At 45.2% G+C, this 16,121-nt stretch overlaps 1 protein-coding gene and 1 long non-coding RNA gene across 5 annotated transcripts in view; one reads left to right on the top strand and one right to left on the bottom strand.

The window, feature by feature from the left end:
* LOC134949129 (uncharacterized) overlaps positions 1-16,121 on the bottom strand; it is a 132,754-nt gene that overhangs the window by 22,996 nt on the left and 93,637 nt on the right. The window contains exon 3 of one of the 2 annotated variants that reach the window (XR_010183105.1): positions 8,436-8,918. The exons of the other annotated variant lie outside the window; for it this stretch is intronic. This is a non-coding gene — a long non-coding RNA (uncharacterized LOC134949129). Of the gene's footprint in view, positions 1-8,435; positions 8,919-16,121 lie in introns of those variants that run through there. 2 annotated transcript variants of the gene reach the window in all.
* IL13RA2 (interleukin 13 receptor subunit alpha 2) overlaps positions 1-16,121 on the top strand; it is a 123,591-nt gene that overhangs the window by 87,264 nt on the left and 20,206 nt on the right. For all 3 annotated transcript variants that reach the window (XM_063937530.1, XM_063937529.1, XM_063937531.1), the window contains exon 8: positions 11,598-11,733. In XM_063937530.1, the coding sequence (XP_063793600.1) occupies positions 11,598-11,733 (136 nt within the window). The remainder of the gene's footprint in view (positions 1-11,597; positions 11,734-16,121) is intronic.

The following is a 16,121-nucleotide window of genomic DNA, read 5'->3' as shown; positions in this document are numbered from 1 at the left end:
CACGATATAGGAGGTGGAATGCACCTGTCTCAAGTGCAGTGGAGAATGATTTCAACGTTGTGCAAGGTTCTGATGCCCTTTGAACTTGCCACACGTGAAGTCAGTTCAGACACTGCCAGCCTGAGTCAGGTCATTCCCCTCATCAGGCTTTTGCAGAAGAAGCTGGAGACATTGAAGGAGGAGCTAACACGGAGCGATTCCGCTAGGCATGTGGGACTTGTGGATGGAGCCCTTAATTCGCTTAACAAGGAGTCACGGGTGGTCAATCTGTTGAAATCAGAGCACTACATTTTGGCCACCGTGCTCGATCCTAGATTTAAAACCTACCTTGGATCTCTCTTTCCGGCAGACACAAGTCTGCTGGGGTTGAAAGACCTGCTGGTGAGAAAATTGTCAAGTCATGCGGAACGCGACCTGTCAACATCTCCTCCTTCACATTCTCCCGCAACTGGGGGTGCGAGGAAAAGGCTCAGAATTCCGAGCCCACCCGCTGGCGGTGATGCAGGGCAGTCTGGAGCGACTGCTGATGCTGACATCTGGTCCGGACTGAAGGACCTGACAACGATTACGGACATGTCGTCTACTGTCACTGCATATGATTCTCTCAACATTGAAAGAATGGTGGAGGATTATATGAGTGACCGCATCCAAGTAGGCACGTCACACAGTCCGTACTTATACTGGCAGGAAAAAGAGGCAATTTGGAGGCCCTTGCACAAACTGGCTTTATTCTACCTAAGTTGCCCTCCCACAAGTGTGTACTCCGAAAGAGTGTTTAGTGCCGCCGCTCACCTTGTCAGCAATCGGCGTACGAGGTTACATCCAGAAAATGTGGAGAAGATGATGTTCATTAAAATGAATTATAATCAATTCCTCCGCGGAGACATTGACCAGCAGCAATTGCCTCCACAAAGTACACAGGGAGCTGAGATGGTGGATTCCAGTGGGGACGAATTGATAATCTGTGAGGAGGGGGATGTACACGGTGATATATCGGAGGATGATGATGAGGTGGACATCTTGCCTCTGTAGAGCCAGTTTGTGCAAGGAGAGATTAATTGCTTCTTTTTTTGGGGGGGTCCAAACCAACCCGTCATATCAGTCACAGTCGTGTGGCAGACCCTGTCACTGAAATGATGGGTTGGTTAAAGTGTGCATGTCCTGTTTTGTTTATACAACATAAGGGTGGGTGGGAGGGCCCAAGGACAATTCCATCTTGCACCTCTTTTTTCTTTTATTTTTCTTTGCGTCATGTGCTGTTTGGGGAGGGTTTTTTGGAAGGGACATCCTGCGTGACACTGCAGTGCCACTCCTAGATGGGCCCGGCGTTTGTGTCGGCCACTAGGGTCGCTTATCTTACTCACACAGTCAGCTACCTCATTGCGCCTCTTTTTTTCTTTGCGTCATGTGCTGTTTGGGGAGGGTTTTTTGGAAGGGACATCCTGCGTGACACTGCAGTGCCACTCCTAGATGGGCCCGGTGTTTGTGTCGGCCACTAGGGTCGCTTATCTTACTCACACAGTCAGCTACCTCATTGCGCCTCTTTTTTTCTTTGCGTCATGTGCTGTTTGGGGAGGGTTTTTTGGAAGGGACATCCTGCGTGACACTGCAGTGCCACTCCTAGATGGGCCCGGTGTTTGTGTCGGCCACTAGGGTCGCTTATCTTACTCACACAGTCAGCTACCTCATTGCGCCTCTTTTTTTCTTTGCGTCATGTGCTGTTTGGGGAGGGTTTTTTGGAAGGGACATCCTGCGTGACACTGCAGTGCCACTCCTAGATGGGCCCGGTGTTTGTGTCGGCCACTAGGGTCGCTTATCTTACTCACACAGTCAGCTACCTCATTGCGCCTCTTTTTTTCTTTGCGTCATGTGCTGTTTGGGGAGGGTTTTTTGGAAGGGACATCCTGCGTGACACTGCAGTGCCACTCCTAGATGGGCCCGGTGTTTGTGTCGGCCACTAGGGTCGCTTATCTTACTCACACAGCTACCTCATTGCGCCTCTTTTTTTCTTTGCGTCATGTGCTGTTTGGGGATTGTTTTTTGGAAGGGACATCCTGCGTGACACTGCAGTGCCACTCCTAGATGGGCCCGGTGTTTGTGTCGGCCACTAGGGTCGCTTATCTTACTCACACAGCGACCTCGGTGCAAATTTTAGGACTAAAAATAATATTGTGAGGTGTGAGGTATTCAGAATAGACTGAAAATGAGTGGAAATTATGGTTTTTGAGGTTAATAATACTTTGGGATCAAAATGACCCCCAAATTCTATGATTTAAGCTGTTTTTTAGGGTTTTTTGAAAAAAACACCCGAATCCAAAACACACCCGAATCCGACAAAAAAAATTCGGTGAGGTTTTGCCAAAACGCGGTCGAACCCAAAACACGGCCGCGGAACCGAACCCAAAACCAAAACACAAAACCCGAAAAATTTCCGGCGCTCATCTCTAGTAAATACTGGCTGCTTTATTTTTACACTGCAATTTAGATTTCAGTGTGAACACCCCCCACCCAAATCTAACTCTCTCTGCACGTTATATCTGCCCCCCGCGCCCCCCCCCCCCCTGCAGTGCACATGGTTTTGCCCAACTGCTAACAAATTTGCTGCTGCGATCAACTCTGAATTACCCCCAATGTCTGGGATTGGATGGTCTCCGGGATCTATTATCACCTTCCACAATCTCTCACACTGCAATTGCATTTCTGTAGCAAACTTCTAGGTTGTATCATTTTCTGCACCTTTAAGTTTGATAAATCCCATTATGGTTGTAGCTCCTGTGTGTATGCTTCTCACAGATATATGTTCAGCCTCTGTGCTTTAATTATCTTGCTATAACACTGCACTGGAAACACTCTGTGCTGTAATAACTCTGTGTTCTTTGGTATTCTGTGCTGTGCATGTCCCCAAGATCTCATTTGTGTACAGCTCTGGGCGTTCTAGTAGCTTGGGGCTCTTTTGTTTGAAACTTGGAAATGAGTGTACATACTTGTTAATGTAGCACTCCTGTACAGCCAGAGCCGTAACTAGGTGTGTGCCAATGGTGCCTTGCCCACAGCGGAACTGCACGGAAGGCGCACTATCTGGCAGTACACCCCCACATACGGCCATTGTATTCAGTGCTGGAGTAGTGAAAGCTTTGCTGGCCACTAGCGCCTGTCTTCCGCTACCACCTCTGTAATGGTCGGGGAGTGGTACCGCAGGCGCCATTTAGTGTTACACAGCCCCCATGAAGTAATTCCACCTGTGAGACCCTCCGCAGCCTGTGCAACGGAGAAGGAGTGGGAGCGCTTCTGCAGCCGCCTGCTCCCATATATGATCTGCCGCAGCCTGTGCTAAGTCCGCTTGTGAGACCCGTTGCCTGTGTAATGGAGAGGGAGCGCTACTGCAGCTGGCAGCTCCCGTATATGAGCCACCGCTGCATACCGCCTGTGAGACCCAGCACTGCGTCAGCAATGGAGAGGGACTGGGAGCTCCTGTATATGAGTGTCTGCGCCAGGCAGGGCTGGATTGCGGGTTGCCTCCACAGGTAACTAAAATACACACACACACTCACTCTCTCTCTCTCCCTGCCTGAGACACACACACACACACACACACACACACACACACACACACACACACACACACACTCTGTTGCTGTTATATGTAATAAAGGGGGACTCTGTTGCCTAATGTGTAAAAAAAAAGGGGGATTCTGCCTGCCTTATGTGTAAAAAGGGGGACTCTGGTGCCGTAATGTGTAAAAGGGGGACTCTGCCTGCCGTAATGTGTAAAATGGTACTCTACCTGCCGTACTGTGTAAAAGGGGGACTTTGTGTGCCGTACTGTGTAAAAGGGGGACTCTCCCTTCCTAATGTGTAAAATGGGACTCTGCCTGCCGTACTATGTAAAAGGGGGACTCTACCTGCCTAATGTGTAAAAGGGGACTCTACCTGCCTTACTGTGTAAAAGGGAGCTCTGCCTGCCATACTGTGTAAAAGAGAGCTATGTGGCCACGCGCCTTCCCCATGAATCCACACCCCTATACTTTTGGCGCGTGCCTACGGAGCGCATTGACCGTGTTTTATATTTGGGGGGACGCCAATGCTGTTTCTTGCACACAGCGCTAAAATGTCTAGTTACAGCACTGTGTACAGCAAATGTCTTACAATTATGAACAGTCAAGTTACTTAACCAGTGGACTGGTTTATTGATGTTACACAGTGTACAGACGTACTTACAGTTAAAAACACTCTTGGACATGAAGTATATTGGGGTGTTATACAACCCAACAGCTGGTGAATGTATGTAGCTTGCGTGCACCAATATAGGATGTTGGAACATCATCTGGCATGGCAGGTAATTGCAGGTCTCACGAGAGAGACAACTGTCTCCCACTGTGGCACTCTAGCATGGTGACAAGTTGGCACAGCGCATGCGCAACACTTATGTTGGTAGCCATCTTGGTACAGGGAATGAAGCTTTCCTGGAGGAATGACATGGAGTCTGCACAGAAGCGCACACCACAGTCAACAGTTAAAATAGTAAAAATAATTTTTCAAATTCCAACCTACAAAACTTTAACATCAAAAACATTTCATTTTTAAATACAGTTCTTTTTATTTATCTCATTTATGTATTAATCATGGAAAAAATTGAATTCATTTAGCGATCACTGACTATAAATAGTCACAGCCCGCATTGCGCATCACAGCAAAGATGAACATGGCTACATCTGTAACTTGTAGATAATTAAAAAAACAAAATAAAAAAAACCATTCCATTGTATGAATAGTTAGACTACTGATTACTGTCACTTCCTGTGCAGCTACTGTTTTTTTGAAACAACTTATTTGTAAAGAAAAAGAGAGTCAGCCACCTGCTATCCAGAGTCTATCCTCCACAGTGTGCCCTTTCATTTGGTTATGTTATCCGTCGAAAAAAAACAACAACTGTTTTTGCGATTGGGCATTTTGAAAATCCGCTTCTTGATAATTTACTCCATGTCTGAGTTCACAAGACATGACTTCTTAAATGTTTCCTTGCCGAGTAACATATTAACCAGAAATTTGAATAATTTAATTTTCTCTATGTTGTCTAATACTTAATGCATCATGATCACTGACTAAACTACTCATAGGCTAATGCCAGCCATACTTCCACATACTGTAACTTACTGTATCTAAAATATTGTATTGGTGCGAAACAGGGACAACTTTATTTATTTATAAATTAATTAAATGAATGAAAAAGGGAAAAGTATGAAGGTAAAAGAATCTGTATTAACTTTGTGTTTTGGTTTTGACAAAGCCACTATCACGTGCTTTGTTTTATTTTTGGATCTGTATTTTTTTTTAAATTGATAAAACCAGCCAAATATCACATAATTTGGTCCTTTTTTTTGTTTTGTTCCTACGATATTATTAACCTCAATAACATTAATTTCCAGTCATTTCCAGTCCGTGTTGACCACCTCACAGCTCACAATATTGATTTCAACCAGTTTAGGCCTAAAGTTTGCACCGAGCTAGCTGGCTGACTAAGCTAAGCAAACGCAGTGGGCAGCACACACACATGGCAGTTTAACTTCAAACATGACTCTTCCAGGAAACAGAATGGCACTGCAATGGCAGACAGGGTGGCAGTTTCATTAACTATATCACACCATAGAAAGTAACCAAGAATGTTTTCATTAATCAAGAACTAGATCAGAAGGAAGGAAGGATTGATGCGGAAGTTAATTAAATTTTTTCATTTCCAAAAGTTAATCAAGGGGGATATTGGGGAGGGTGTTGATTATTCAAATTGTATTGCCTTTTCTCTCCTCAGGTGCTGTAAAATGCTCTCAGGTGCTGTAATTGTCTTCTCTGAAGTGGCAGACATTTTGGAAAGGGCTGTTTTCTGTAGTTTTAATTTGAAGCAGGCAGGCGCAAACAACTGGGGTGAGGGTGGGGGGTGGAGGAATTCCCTGACAATGAGCAGAACCCCTGACAACGAGTAGGTACTATTATAATTACTGTGTGGGGCATAATATGATGACAAGGGTAGTAATGCGGGGGCATAACATGGTGACAGATGCATAACTGTGGGGGCATAATATAGTGTCAGGTGCATTACTGTGGGAACTTAATATGGTGCAAGGGGCATAATATGGTATTGCTCCTTTGAGCATTGAAATGTACTGTATTTTTGTTCTATTTCTACCTATTTTTAGATTTTTTTTTTAGGGGGTGGGGGGATGCTGCCTATTTTGTCAGTCCCGGGCCCCACAATTTCTGATGGCAGCCCTGATCACAAATGGAGCAGATGCCTTCACAAATGTTGTCAGGATTTAGGTAAAAATAATCCCATAGGCAGAGCCGGCCTTAGGCATAGGCAAACTAGGCAAATGCCTAGGGCATTTGGTATGCTTAGGGGCACCAGCAGCTTCTGCTGATTAAAATGATATGCGGCATGCCTATATTCTGTGTGTATTCCTGGAAATCACTGTAATATAGCATTTCGTATGCAGATACAGCCGCAGTCGCACACAGAATATAGGCATGCTGCATATCATTTTAATCAGGAGAAGCTGCTTGTCCATCCTAGCCACATAGTAATGCAAATAAGATGCATTTTTATAAACAAAAGGCGCACGACGTTAGCAGAGCTGCCAGCTGACTCATGCCAGGCATCTCTTGCAGAACTAGCGGCGGTGCTCGGGGGCACCAGCCAAAATCTTGCCTAGGGCATCATATTGGTTAGGGCCGGCTCTGTCCATAGGTGTGTCTTTTTTGGTCATATACCCAAGCATCATAGTAACAGTTTCTGAGGTTGAAAATAGACAATTTGTACATTGAGTTCAACCTATTGTGGTCTCATACACTGTATTATTTTTAGGATTAATTTTAGCTGCTGTGAATGTCGGCCGTTGTGTTTATTCCTCTTTTTTTTTTTTTAAACTATAGTGCGTGATCTACCCACCATTACCCTGTATATCCTTCCTTATACTTTTGGTAATTTACCAAGCCCATTCCTAAAAGTATTGACCGAGTCCGCCTTTACTACTCTCTCAGGCAGGGAAATCCAAACACGTATTGTCCTTACTGTGAAAAACCTTTCTGCCTCTGTGGAGGATATCCAATTATCCCCGTTAAAACATTAGGTCTGAAAAACGTCAGTTTTCAGCCGTTTATCTGACTTTTTTCTGATGTTTCACCAATTTTTTTTTTTACAGGCTATCCTGTTAAATCGCGTGTAAAAAAAAAACCTTTCTCCCGAAAACACACAGGTTCAGTGAAACCTGTGTGTTTTCGGGTGAAACAGCCCCGTTTTCGGACGAAAACGGGGCTGTTTCCAGGGATCCTGCTTCGCCTGCCGCGGCTTATCGGGGCTAATTAGATAGCCCCCGGCGGGACAATTAGCCCCGGTAAAAAAACGGGGCTAATTGGATATCCCCCTGTATGCGAAATCTCTCCTCCAACTTGAGCGGATGTCCGCGTGTCCACGGTGTCGATCTTATCAAAAACAGATCCTCCGCAAGCTCTGTGTATTGTCCCCTTATACTGTATTTTTGTAAACGTTAAACATGTCCCCCCTTAATCTCTTTTCCAGTGTAAACATGCCTAGCAAGCCTTTCCTCATATTCTAGCATCTCCATCCACTTGATTAGTTTAGTCGCCCGCCTCTGAACCTTTTCTAGTTCCAGGATATCCTTTTTGTAGTATGGTGCTCCAAATTGGCCACAGTATGCAAGATGTGGCTTCACTAGGGGTTTATATAATGGGAGTATAACACTCTCATCCCTTGCATCAATTCCCCGCTTAATGCATGCTAATACCTTATTTACCTTCTTTGCTGCAATCCTACTTTGGGTACTGCTGCTAAGTTTGTTATCTATGTGAACGCCTAAGTCTTTTTCCAGTACAGAATCCCCTTATCAGAATTAGAATCAGCTTTATTGGCCAGGTGTACTCACGTACACTAGGAATTTTTTGCGGTACAATGCATTGCCAAGCAGCAACATGAAGGGGGAATACATAGCATAAGAAGGGGGAAGAACATAGCATACATTACAAACATTACACGTATGAGTTCATACTGCACATTGCAACTGTACGATAGACTCGACATATGAGACATATAATACATGTAAAAACGAAGGCTGCTGGGCAGAGCAGCACTGAGGCAGCCACCTGCAGCGCCATCTTGAACTCCTTTATAATGTTATGTGATCCAAAAATTATAATGGGTTCATAAACAGAGTTATTGCCACCTATTGCTGCTCTTTAATCCAATGGGTGTATTTGAAATAATAATAATTTTATATAGCGCACTTTCTTCAACAGGACTCAAGGCGCTTTACAGACATCAAAAAAAATGCACATAAATATCTAAGTAATACATCAAAAGATAAACAACACAGACATAAAAGAAAACCTTGAGCACATAGAAAGAATAATGCATGATTGGTGCAGGCATTTTGGGTAATAACTTCCAAGGGTTGTGTATTCCACCCTCACAAGGTACCAGATGTGGCAGCCATCTTGGGCGCACTGCGTAGGATTACCCAGGGTGGAATAGTCCACCCCCTAGAAGAGATAACATAAAATGGTGAGATTGCGGAGTCCTAAAGTTCAGAGTAGGGTTCCAACAAAACCATCAGGTCCATATATTTTTCATCCCATCCACAAGCGCACCAGATAAGGCAGCCATGTTGGGCGCACTACGAAGGTTACACTGTGGGAGATGAGCCATACAAGGGCCAAATGCATGTATGGGAAAACTGACACGTGTGTAGGAGTATGCTATACCCTGCATGGAAAGATCCAAATGAAGCACACCCTGCCCACGGAGGAACCATCTGAGGCAGCTATCTGGGGTGCACTGTGTAGCTTGCTGCCGGCAGGGTGTGCAATCAATGGAGGTAAACATTAATAGCATACAGTGGGGTGGAAGTACGCTGTAAGAAGAAAAAGAAAAGAAAAACACATTTGCAGGAAAACTGTAATAACATTATTTTGCGAAAATTATAAATGTCCTAGTCTCATGAGAGCAGTGCAGGTGGGTGTGAGAATGTGGAGAGCACACTAATGTCCAATGGAAATGACCCTGCAAAGTAATTTTACCCCATTTAGTGTATAGGTGGTATTTTTATTCTTTCTACCAAAGTGCATTACCTTACACTTGTCTGTATTGAACCTCATTCTCCATTTTGCTGCCCATGCTTCCAGTTTAAATAAGTTGTTCTGAAGAGACTCAGCATCTCCCTCCGAATTAATAACCTTACACAGTTTTGTATCATCTGTAAAATGGCTTTCTTTTTATCACTGGCAAGAACTGCTGCCACTGGTGGCTTACTTACAAAAAAACAACATCATCAACATCCTCATTAGCATCAGATAGTACACAAATATCCCCCTCATACTGTTCCACTTCCACAATAGCCTCTTCAGTTACTATTATGTCATCATCACCATGTTTACTTGTGCTGCTTATTCCCACATTTACAGATGGTATAGAAATTGTGTATAAAGGTTTTTTTACAAGTACAGTATCAGCAATATCAGATCTGCACGTAGCTAACGTGGACACCTATAGATTCACACACTTTTCACATTATTTTAGTATCACTTAAATGTATTAAAGGGCATTTGGAGCAGTTTTCATGAAAACTGCTCCAAACCCTTTGATTCACTTTTTTTTTAGTAACCCACACTGCATTTCCCATACTTATAATTGGAAATGCAATCTACTGTAGGCCAAATTTACAACAAAAAAAGGGGAAAAAAATTGCATAAATGTGAAGCAAAAACAACATACTTACCAGTCCAGGAGCCGGCGATCGGTGCTCCTGTTCGGGCTGTCGGGCGCCAGGTCCTCTATTTGCTGTGCTGTGACCCCCCCGTGCAGCAGTGCACAGGATCGGTGCCCGGCAGCCCAGCAGGATCAGAGTTGACCGGCTCCTTGGACTGATAAGTATATTTATGGTGCGGGGGTGAGGGGTAGTCATGCTGGGAGGGGTTTGAACCATGGTGGCGATAGTGGTGGTGGCGGTGCATGCGCAGCAGGACATCGGAGTATTTTCCCCCAAAAATAACCTGATGATGCTGTGGAGTGTCATTGCAGGGACAGAGCTTGCTCGCAAGCTCTGTCCCTGCATGCGATAATTGATACATCCCTGCGATGTAATCAATTTATCGCACTGCAGATTTGGGCGCATTTATCACCTCATATCCGCATCCTTGGATGCGGATGGTGATAAATAGGCTCCTTAGTGTTCTTTTTTTGGGACACTGATTTGTTAGTTTTTAATGTGACACCTCTACACTATTTATTTTAACAGTATGAAAGATTTTGATTTCAGTTGCCCTTTCCTAAAATTTCTGCCCTCTGGACCATCTTTACTAGATGTTGTAGCACTATCATGACTGGCAGAAGCTATGGCACTAATACTTGATTTCTGTTCCTGCTCTTCTATCGACTGATCGTAATCCAAAACAATTCAGTGCTTATATTTATGTGAATGCAGTGTTGTACAAAATCAACAACTATATTATAATAGTATTATATTTATTTACTTGAAATGTTTTTGAAAATGACCACTCAAGTCACTACGAAGCCACACTGCTTATGTGATGTGAACGCACTGGGGTACAGCTGAACACACAAAAGTTGTACAAAAAAAACAACTATAGCATCGGTAATAGTATAATATTTATTTACGTGAACTTTTTTTGGAAAATGACCACTCACCGCGGAGTCACACTGCTTATATTATTTATGTGAATGCAGTGGGGCACAACAACACCGGTGTGACACTTAGGGTTACGCAGCAGCACCAGCGTGACACACTTAGACAATAGATATAAGTTCCTGCACTATAAAAAATTATAAACAATGACTTGCTAACTGCCTGTACAGTATATCAAGCTTGGACAATATTACATTATGGGGACTGGAGTAGACACTCAGATACTGTAGGTCAGCTCAGCACCACACACTTGTGGCATCAGCACTCAGCACAGAAGTTAGAGGCACACACTCCCTCCGCATCTGCTGTGAAATGGCACCAAGTCACCTCTGCAAGCACCTATATATCAAATCCAAAACCTGCAAGATCCGATGCTGAAATTATGAAGTTTTGCCTCATTTTGGAATCTGAGCCCTGTGGGAAAACATGAAGCAGCACTGGGATTCCTTCAGGTCCCTGAAGTTCGAATGGGTTAAATTTTCTGAAAACAAAGCCCTTCATCTCCAGTATTAGCTCTGTCTTTCTAGTGTTAGCTGACTCACCCTTAGGGGGGTATCCAATGAAAGCCGATCCATTTTCGGAGAGTGAAAACGGACAGATATCTTGATTAATGACCGATGGTCATTATCGTGGTATCCCATTAGAGCCCATTTTCATCTGCTGAAAACTGACCTATCATCGCGCAAAAACATCCCCGATCCTATGTGTTATCGCGGCTCTAGCAGCCTCTTATTGCTGATTATACTTCAGATTATGCTTTACAGTATATCTCATTTTTAGTATTTATAATATTCATGTAGTCTTCATTATGTTTTGTTTAGGTACTTCTATTTTATCAAATGCTTTAGAAATATGTTGTTTTCTCTAACCCCCCTTATTTCTTTCTAGGCCCTCACAGAGCAGAGAGAGAACACACGTACCTTTAGCAAATCCAATATTTGTTTGCGTGTCCGAGGAAAGACAGACAGCTACTGTGCGGATGGCGGATACTGGAGTGATTGGAGCTCAGACATATGTCATAAAGGTAAAGTACAAACAGTGAATTTATTTAACAGACATCATTAATGTTGGAAATAAGTTATATTAATGGCTATAGAGCTCCATGCTATTTTGTGCTAATTACATGTTGCATAATTATCTAAATTTTCACTATTTTGGGGCTCAGGCAGTTTGAGGTAAAGATATTTTGCTACTTTTTCTCCCTGCAACATGCATCTTACTGCACTGCGCATGTTTATAAAAGTGCTGCACACATACCGTGCTGGCTGCATTTAGCACCTAGAGTACGACTCCTTCCGTGACGGGGGCCAAGGTGAGTGTAGGCAGGGGCGGATTGGCCCACCAGGACACCATGACGGATTCCGATGGGCCGGACCCATATCCCCCTCAGCCAGGCTGATTCACACTCAGGCTGGGCTGGCTCACACTACTTCCAGTACTGCGGTTCATTGGAACGCAATCCAGAAGTTAGGCTAGCGGGCACTTCCACGTGCCGCTAGCTGTGAAATGTGGTGGAGCTGTTCTACCAATGGGGGACCTGGAGAAAGTTAACCAGCCTAGCAGCATCCACTCTCTGGCCCCGGCCAAAGGTCTATTCAACGAGCCTGGGAGCAGCAGCATACCGATGGTCGGAGCCGGGTTCACTATTTTTAAGTACATTATTTGCATTATCATGATGGTGTAAGGGGTAGGGCGTCCCCGGTCACAGTGTATGGTTTGGGGACTGGAAAGGAGCAGGATGCACCTTGTTCTCAGGATGTCAGCTGATCAGGCAGCACTCACAGCCAGACAATCTCTAATGCAAAGTCCTTCAGCCCTATACCTGCCTAATGTCTGTCTATGATGATGGGCCTATTTATTTAATGCAGTGGCTATGTATGGAAAAGCGGTGTCTACGTATGTAATGCAGTGGCTATGTATGTAATGTGGTGGTTATGTATGTAATGTGGTGCTATTTGTGTAATGTGGTGCTATACGTGTAATGTGGTGCTATTTGTGTAATGCAGTGCTATACGTGTAGTGCGGAGCTATACATGTAATGCGGTGTTATATGTGTAGTGCAGTGCTATTCGTGTAATGTGGTGCTATGCATGCAATAATGTGGTGGCTATGTATGTAATCAGGGGTGGATTAGCCACTGGGACAGATTCCGCTGCGCGTGTCCCCTGTATCTTTGTTTCACTACTTGTATGTGCTCCCTACCTGTACTGTGCTGTATGTAGTATGTGCTCCCTCCCTGTACTGTGCTGTATGTAGTGTGTGCTTCCTCCCTGTACTGTGCTGTATGTAGTGTGTGCTCCCTCCCTGTACTGTGCTGTATGTAGTGTGTGCTTCCTCCCTGTACTGTGCTGTATGTAGTATGTGCTCCCTCCCTGTACTGTGCTGTATGTAGTGTGTGCTTCCTCCCTGTACTGTGCTGTATGTAGTGTGTGCTCCCTCCCTGTACTGTGCTGTATGTAGTGTGTGCTTCCTCCCTGTACTGTGCTGTATGTAGTATGTGCTCCCTCCCTGTACTGTGCTGTATGTAGTGTGTGCTTCCTCCCTGTACTGTGCTGTATGTAGTGTGTGCTTCCTCCCTGTACTGTGCTGTATGTAGTGTGTGCTCCCTCCCTGTACTGTGCTGTATGTAGTGTGTGTCCCCTCCCTGTACTGTGCTGCATGTAGTGTGTGCTCCCTCCCTGTAATGTGCTGTATGTAGTGTGTGCTCCATCCCTGTACTGTGCTGTATGTAGTGTGTGCTCCCTCCCTGTACTGTGCTGTATGTAGTGTGTGCTCCCTCTCTGTACTGTGCTGTATGTAGTATGTGCTCCCTCCCTGTACTGTGCTGTATGTAGTGTGTGCTCCCTCCCTGTACTGTGCTGTATGTAGTATGTGCTCCCTCCCTGTACTGTGCTGTATGTAGTGTGTGCTTCCTCCCTGTACTGTGCTGTATGTAGTGTGTGCTCCCTCCCTGTACTGTGCTGTATGTAGTAGAGATGAGCGCCTGAAATTTTTCGGGTTTTGTGTTTTGGTTTTGGGTTCGGTTCCGCGGCCGTGTTTTGGGTTCGAACGCGTTTTGGCAAAACCTCACCGAATTTTTTTTGTCGGATTCGGGTGTGTTTTGGATTCGGGTGTTTTTTTCAAAAAACACTAAAAAACAGCTTAAATCATAGAATTTGGGGGTCATTTTGATCCCAAAGTATTATTAACCTCAAAAACCATAATTTACACTCATTTTCAGTCTATTCTGAATACCTCACAATATTATTTTTAGTCCTAAAATTTGCACCGAGGTCGCTGTGTGAGTAAGATAAGCGACCCTAGTGGCCGACACAAACACCGGGCCCATCTAGGAGTGGCACTGCAGTGTCACGCAGGATGTCCCTTCCAAAAAACCCTCCCCAAACAGCACATGACGCAAAGAAAAAAAGAGGCGCAATGAGGTAGCTGTGTGAGTAAGATTAGCGACCCTAGTGGCCGACACAAACACCGGGCCCATCTAGGAGTGGCACTGCAGTGTCACGCAGGATGGCCCTTCCAAAAAACCCTCCCCAAACAGCACATGACGCAAAGAAAAAAAGAGGCGCAATGAGGTAGCTGTGTGAGTAAGATTAGCGACCCTAGTGGCCGACACAAACACCGGGCCCATCTAGGAGTGGCACTGCAGTGTCACGCAGGATGTCCCTTCCAAAAAACCCTCCCCAAACAGCACATGACGCAAAGAAAAAAAGAGGCGCAATGAGGTAGCTGTGTAAGATTAGCGACCCTAGTGGCCGACACAAACACCGGGCCCATCTAGGAGTGGCACTGCAGTGTCACGCAGGATGTCCCTTCCAAAAAACCCTCCCCAATCAGCACATGATGCAAAGAAAAAGAAAAGAAAAAAGAGGTGCAAGATGGAATTGTCCTTGGGCCCTCCCACCCACCCTTATGTTGTATAAACAAAACAGGACATGCACACTTTAACCAACCCATCATTTCAGTGACAGGGTCTGCCACACGACTGTGACTGATATGACGGGTTGGTTTGGACCCCCCCCAAAAAAGAAGCAATTAATCTCTCCTTGCACAAACTGGCTCTACAGAGGCAAGATGTCCACCCCATCTTCACCCTCCGATATATCACCGTGTACATCCCCCTCCTCACAGATTATCAATTCGTCCCCACTGGAATCCACCATCTCAGCTCCCTGTGTACTTTGTGGAGGCAATTGCTGCTGGTCAATGTCTCCGCGGAGGAATTGATTATAATTCATTTTAATGAACATCATCTTCTCCACATTTTCTGGATGTAACCTCGTACGCCGATTGCGGACAAGGTGAGCGGCGGCACTAAACACTCTTTCGGAGTACACACTTGTGGGAGGGCAACTTAGGTAGAATAAAGCCAGTTTGTGCAAGGGCCTCCAAATTGCCTCTTTTTCCTGCCAGTATAAGTACGGACTGTGTGACGTGCCTACTTGGATGCGGTCACTCATATAATACTCCACCATTCTATCAATGTTGAGAGAATCATATGCAGTGACAGTAGACGACATGTCTGTAATCGTTGTCAGGTCCTTCAGTCCGGACCAGATGTCAGCATCAGCAGTCGCTCCAGACTGCCCTGCATCACCGCCAGCGGGTGGGCTCGGAATTCTGAGCCTTTTCCTCGCACCCCCAGTTGCGGGAGAATGTGAAGGAGGAGATGTTGACAGGTCGCGTTCCGCTTGACTTGACAATTTTGTCACCAGCAGGTCTTTCAACCCCAGCAGACCTGTGTCTGCCGGAAAGAGAGATCCAAGGTAGGCTTTAAATCTAGGATCGAGCACGGTGGCCAAAATGTAGTGCTCTGATTTCAACAGATTGACCACCCGTGAATCCTTGTTAAGCGAATTAAGGGCTGCATCCACAAGTCCCACATGCCTAGCGGAATCGCTCCCTTTTAGCTCCTTCTTCAATGCCTCCAGCTTCTTCTGCAAAAGCCTGATGAGGGGAATGACCTGACTCAGGCTGGCAGTGTCTGAACTGACTTCACGTGTGGCAAGTTCAAAGGGCATCAGAACCTTGCACAACGTTGAAATCATTCTCCACTGCGCTTGAGACAGGTGCATTCCACCTCCTATATCGTGCTCAATTGTATAGGCTTGAATGGCCTTTTGCTGCTCCTCCAACCTCTGAAGCATATAGAGGGTTGAATTCCACCTCGTTACCACTTCTTGCTTCAGATGATGGCAGGGCAGGTTCAGTAGTTTTTGGTGGTGCTCCAGTCTTCTGTACGTGGTGCCTGTACGCCGAAAGTGTCCCGCAATTTTTCTGGCCACCGACAGCATCTCTTGCACGCCCCTGTCGTTTTTTAAAAAATTCTGCACCACCAAATTCAAGGTATGTGCAAAACATGGGACGTGCTGGAATTTGCCCATATTTAATGCACACACAATATTGCTGGCGTTG

Source organism: Pseudophryne corroboree, chromosome 8 (assembly GCF_028390025.1).
Source record: "Pseudophryne corroboree isolate aPseCor3 chromosome 8, aPseCor3.hap2, whole genome shotgun sequence".
NCBI classification, from domain to species: domain Eukaryota; kingdom Metazoa; phylum Chordata; class Amphibia; order Anura; family Myobatrachidae; genus Pseudophryne; species Pseudophryne corroboree.
Note: the sequence above shows the minus strand (reverse complement) of the source record. Positions and strands in the feature narration are given on the sequence as shown.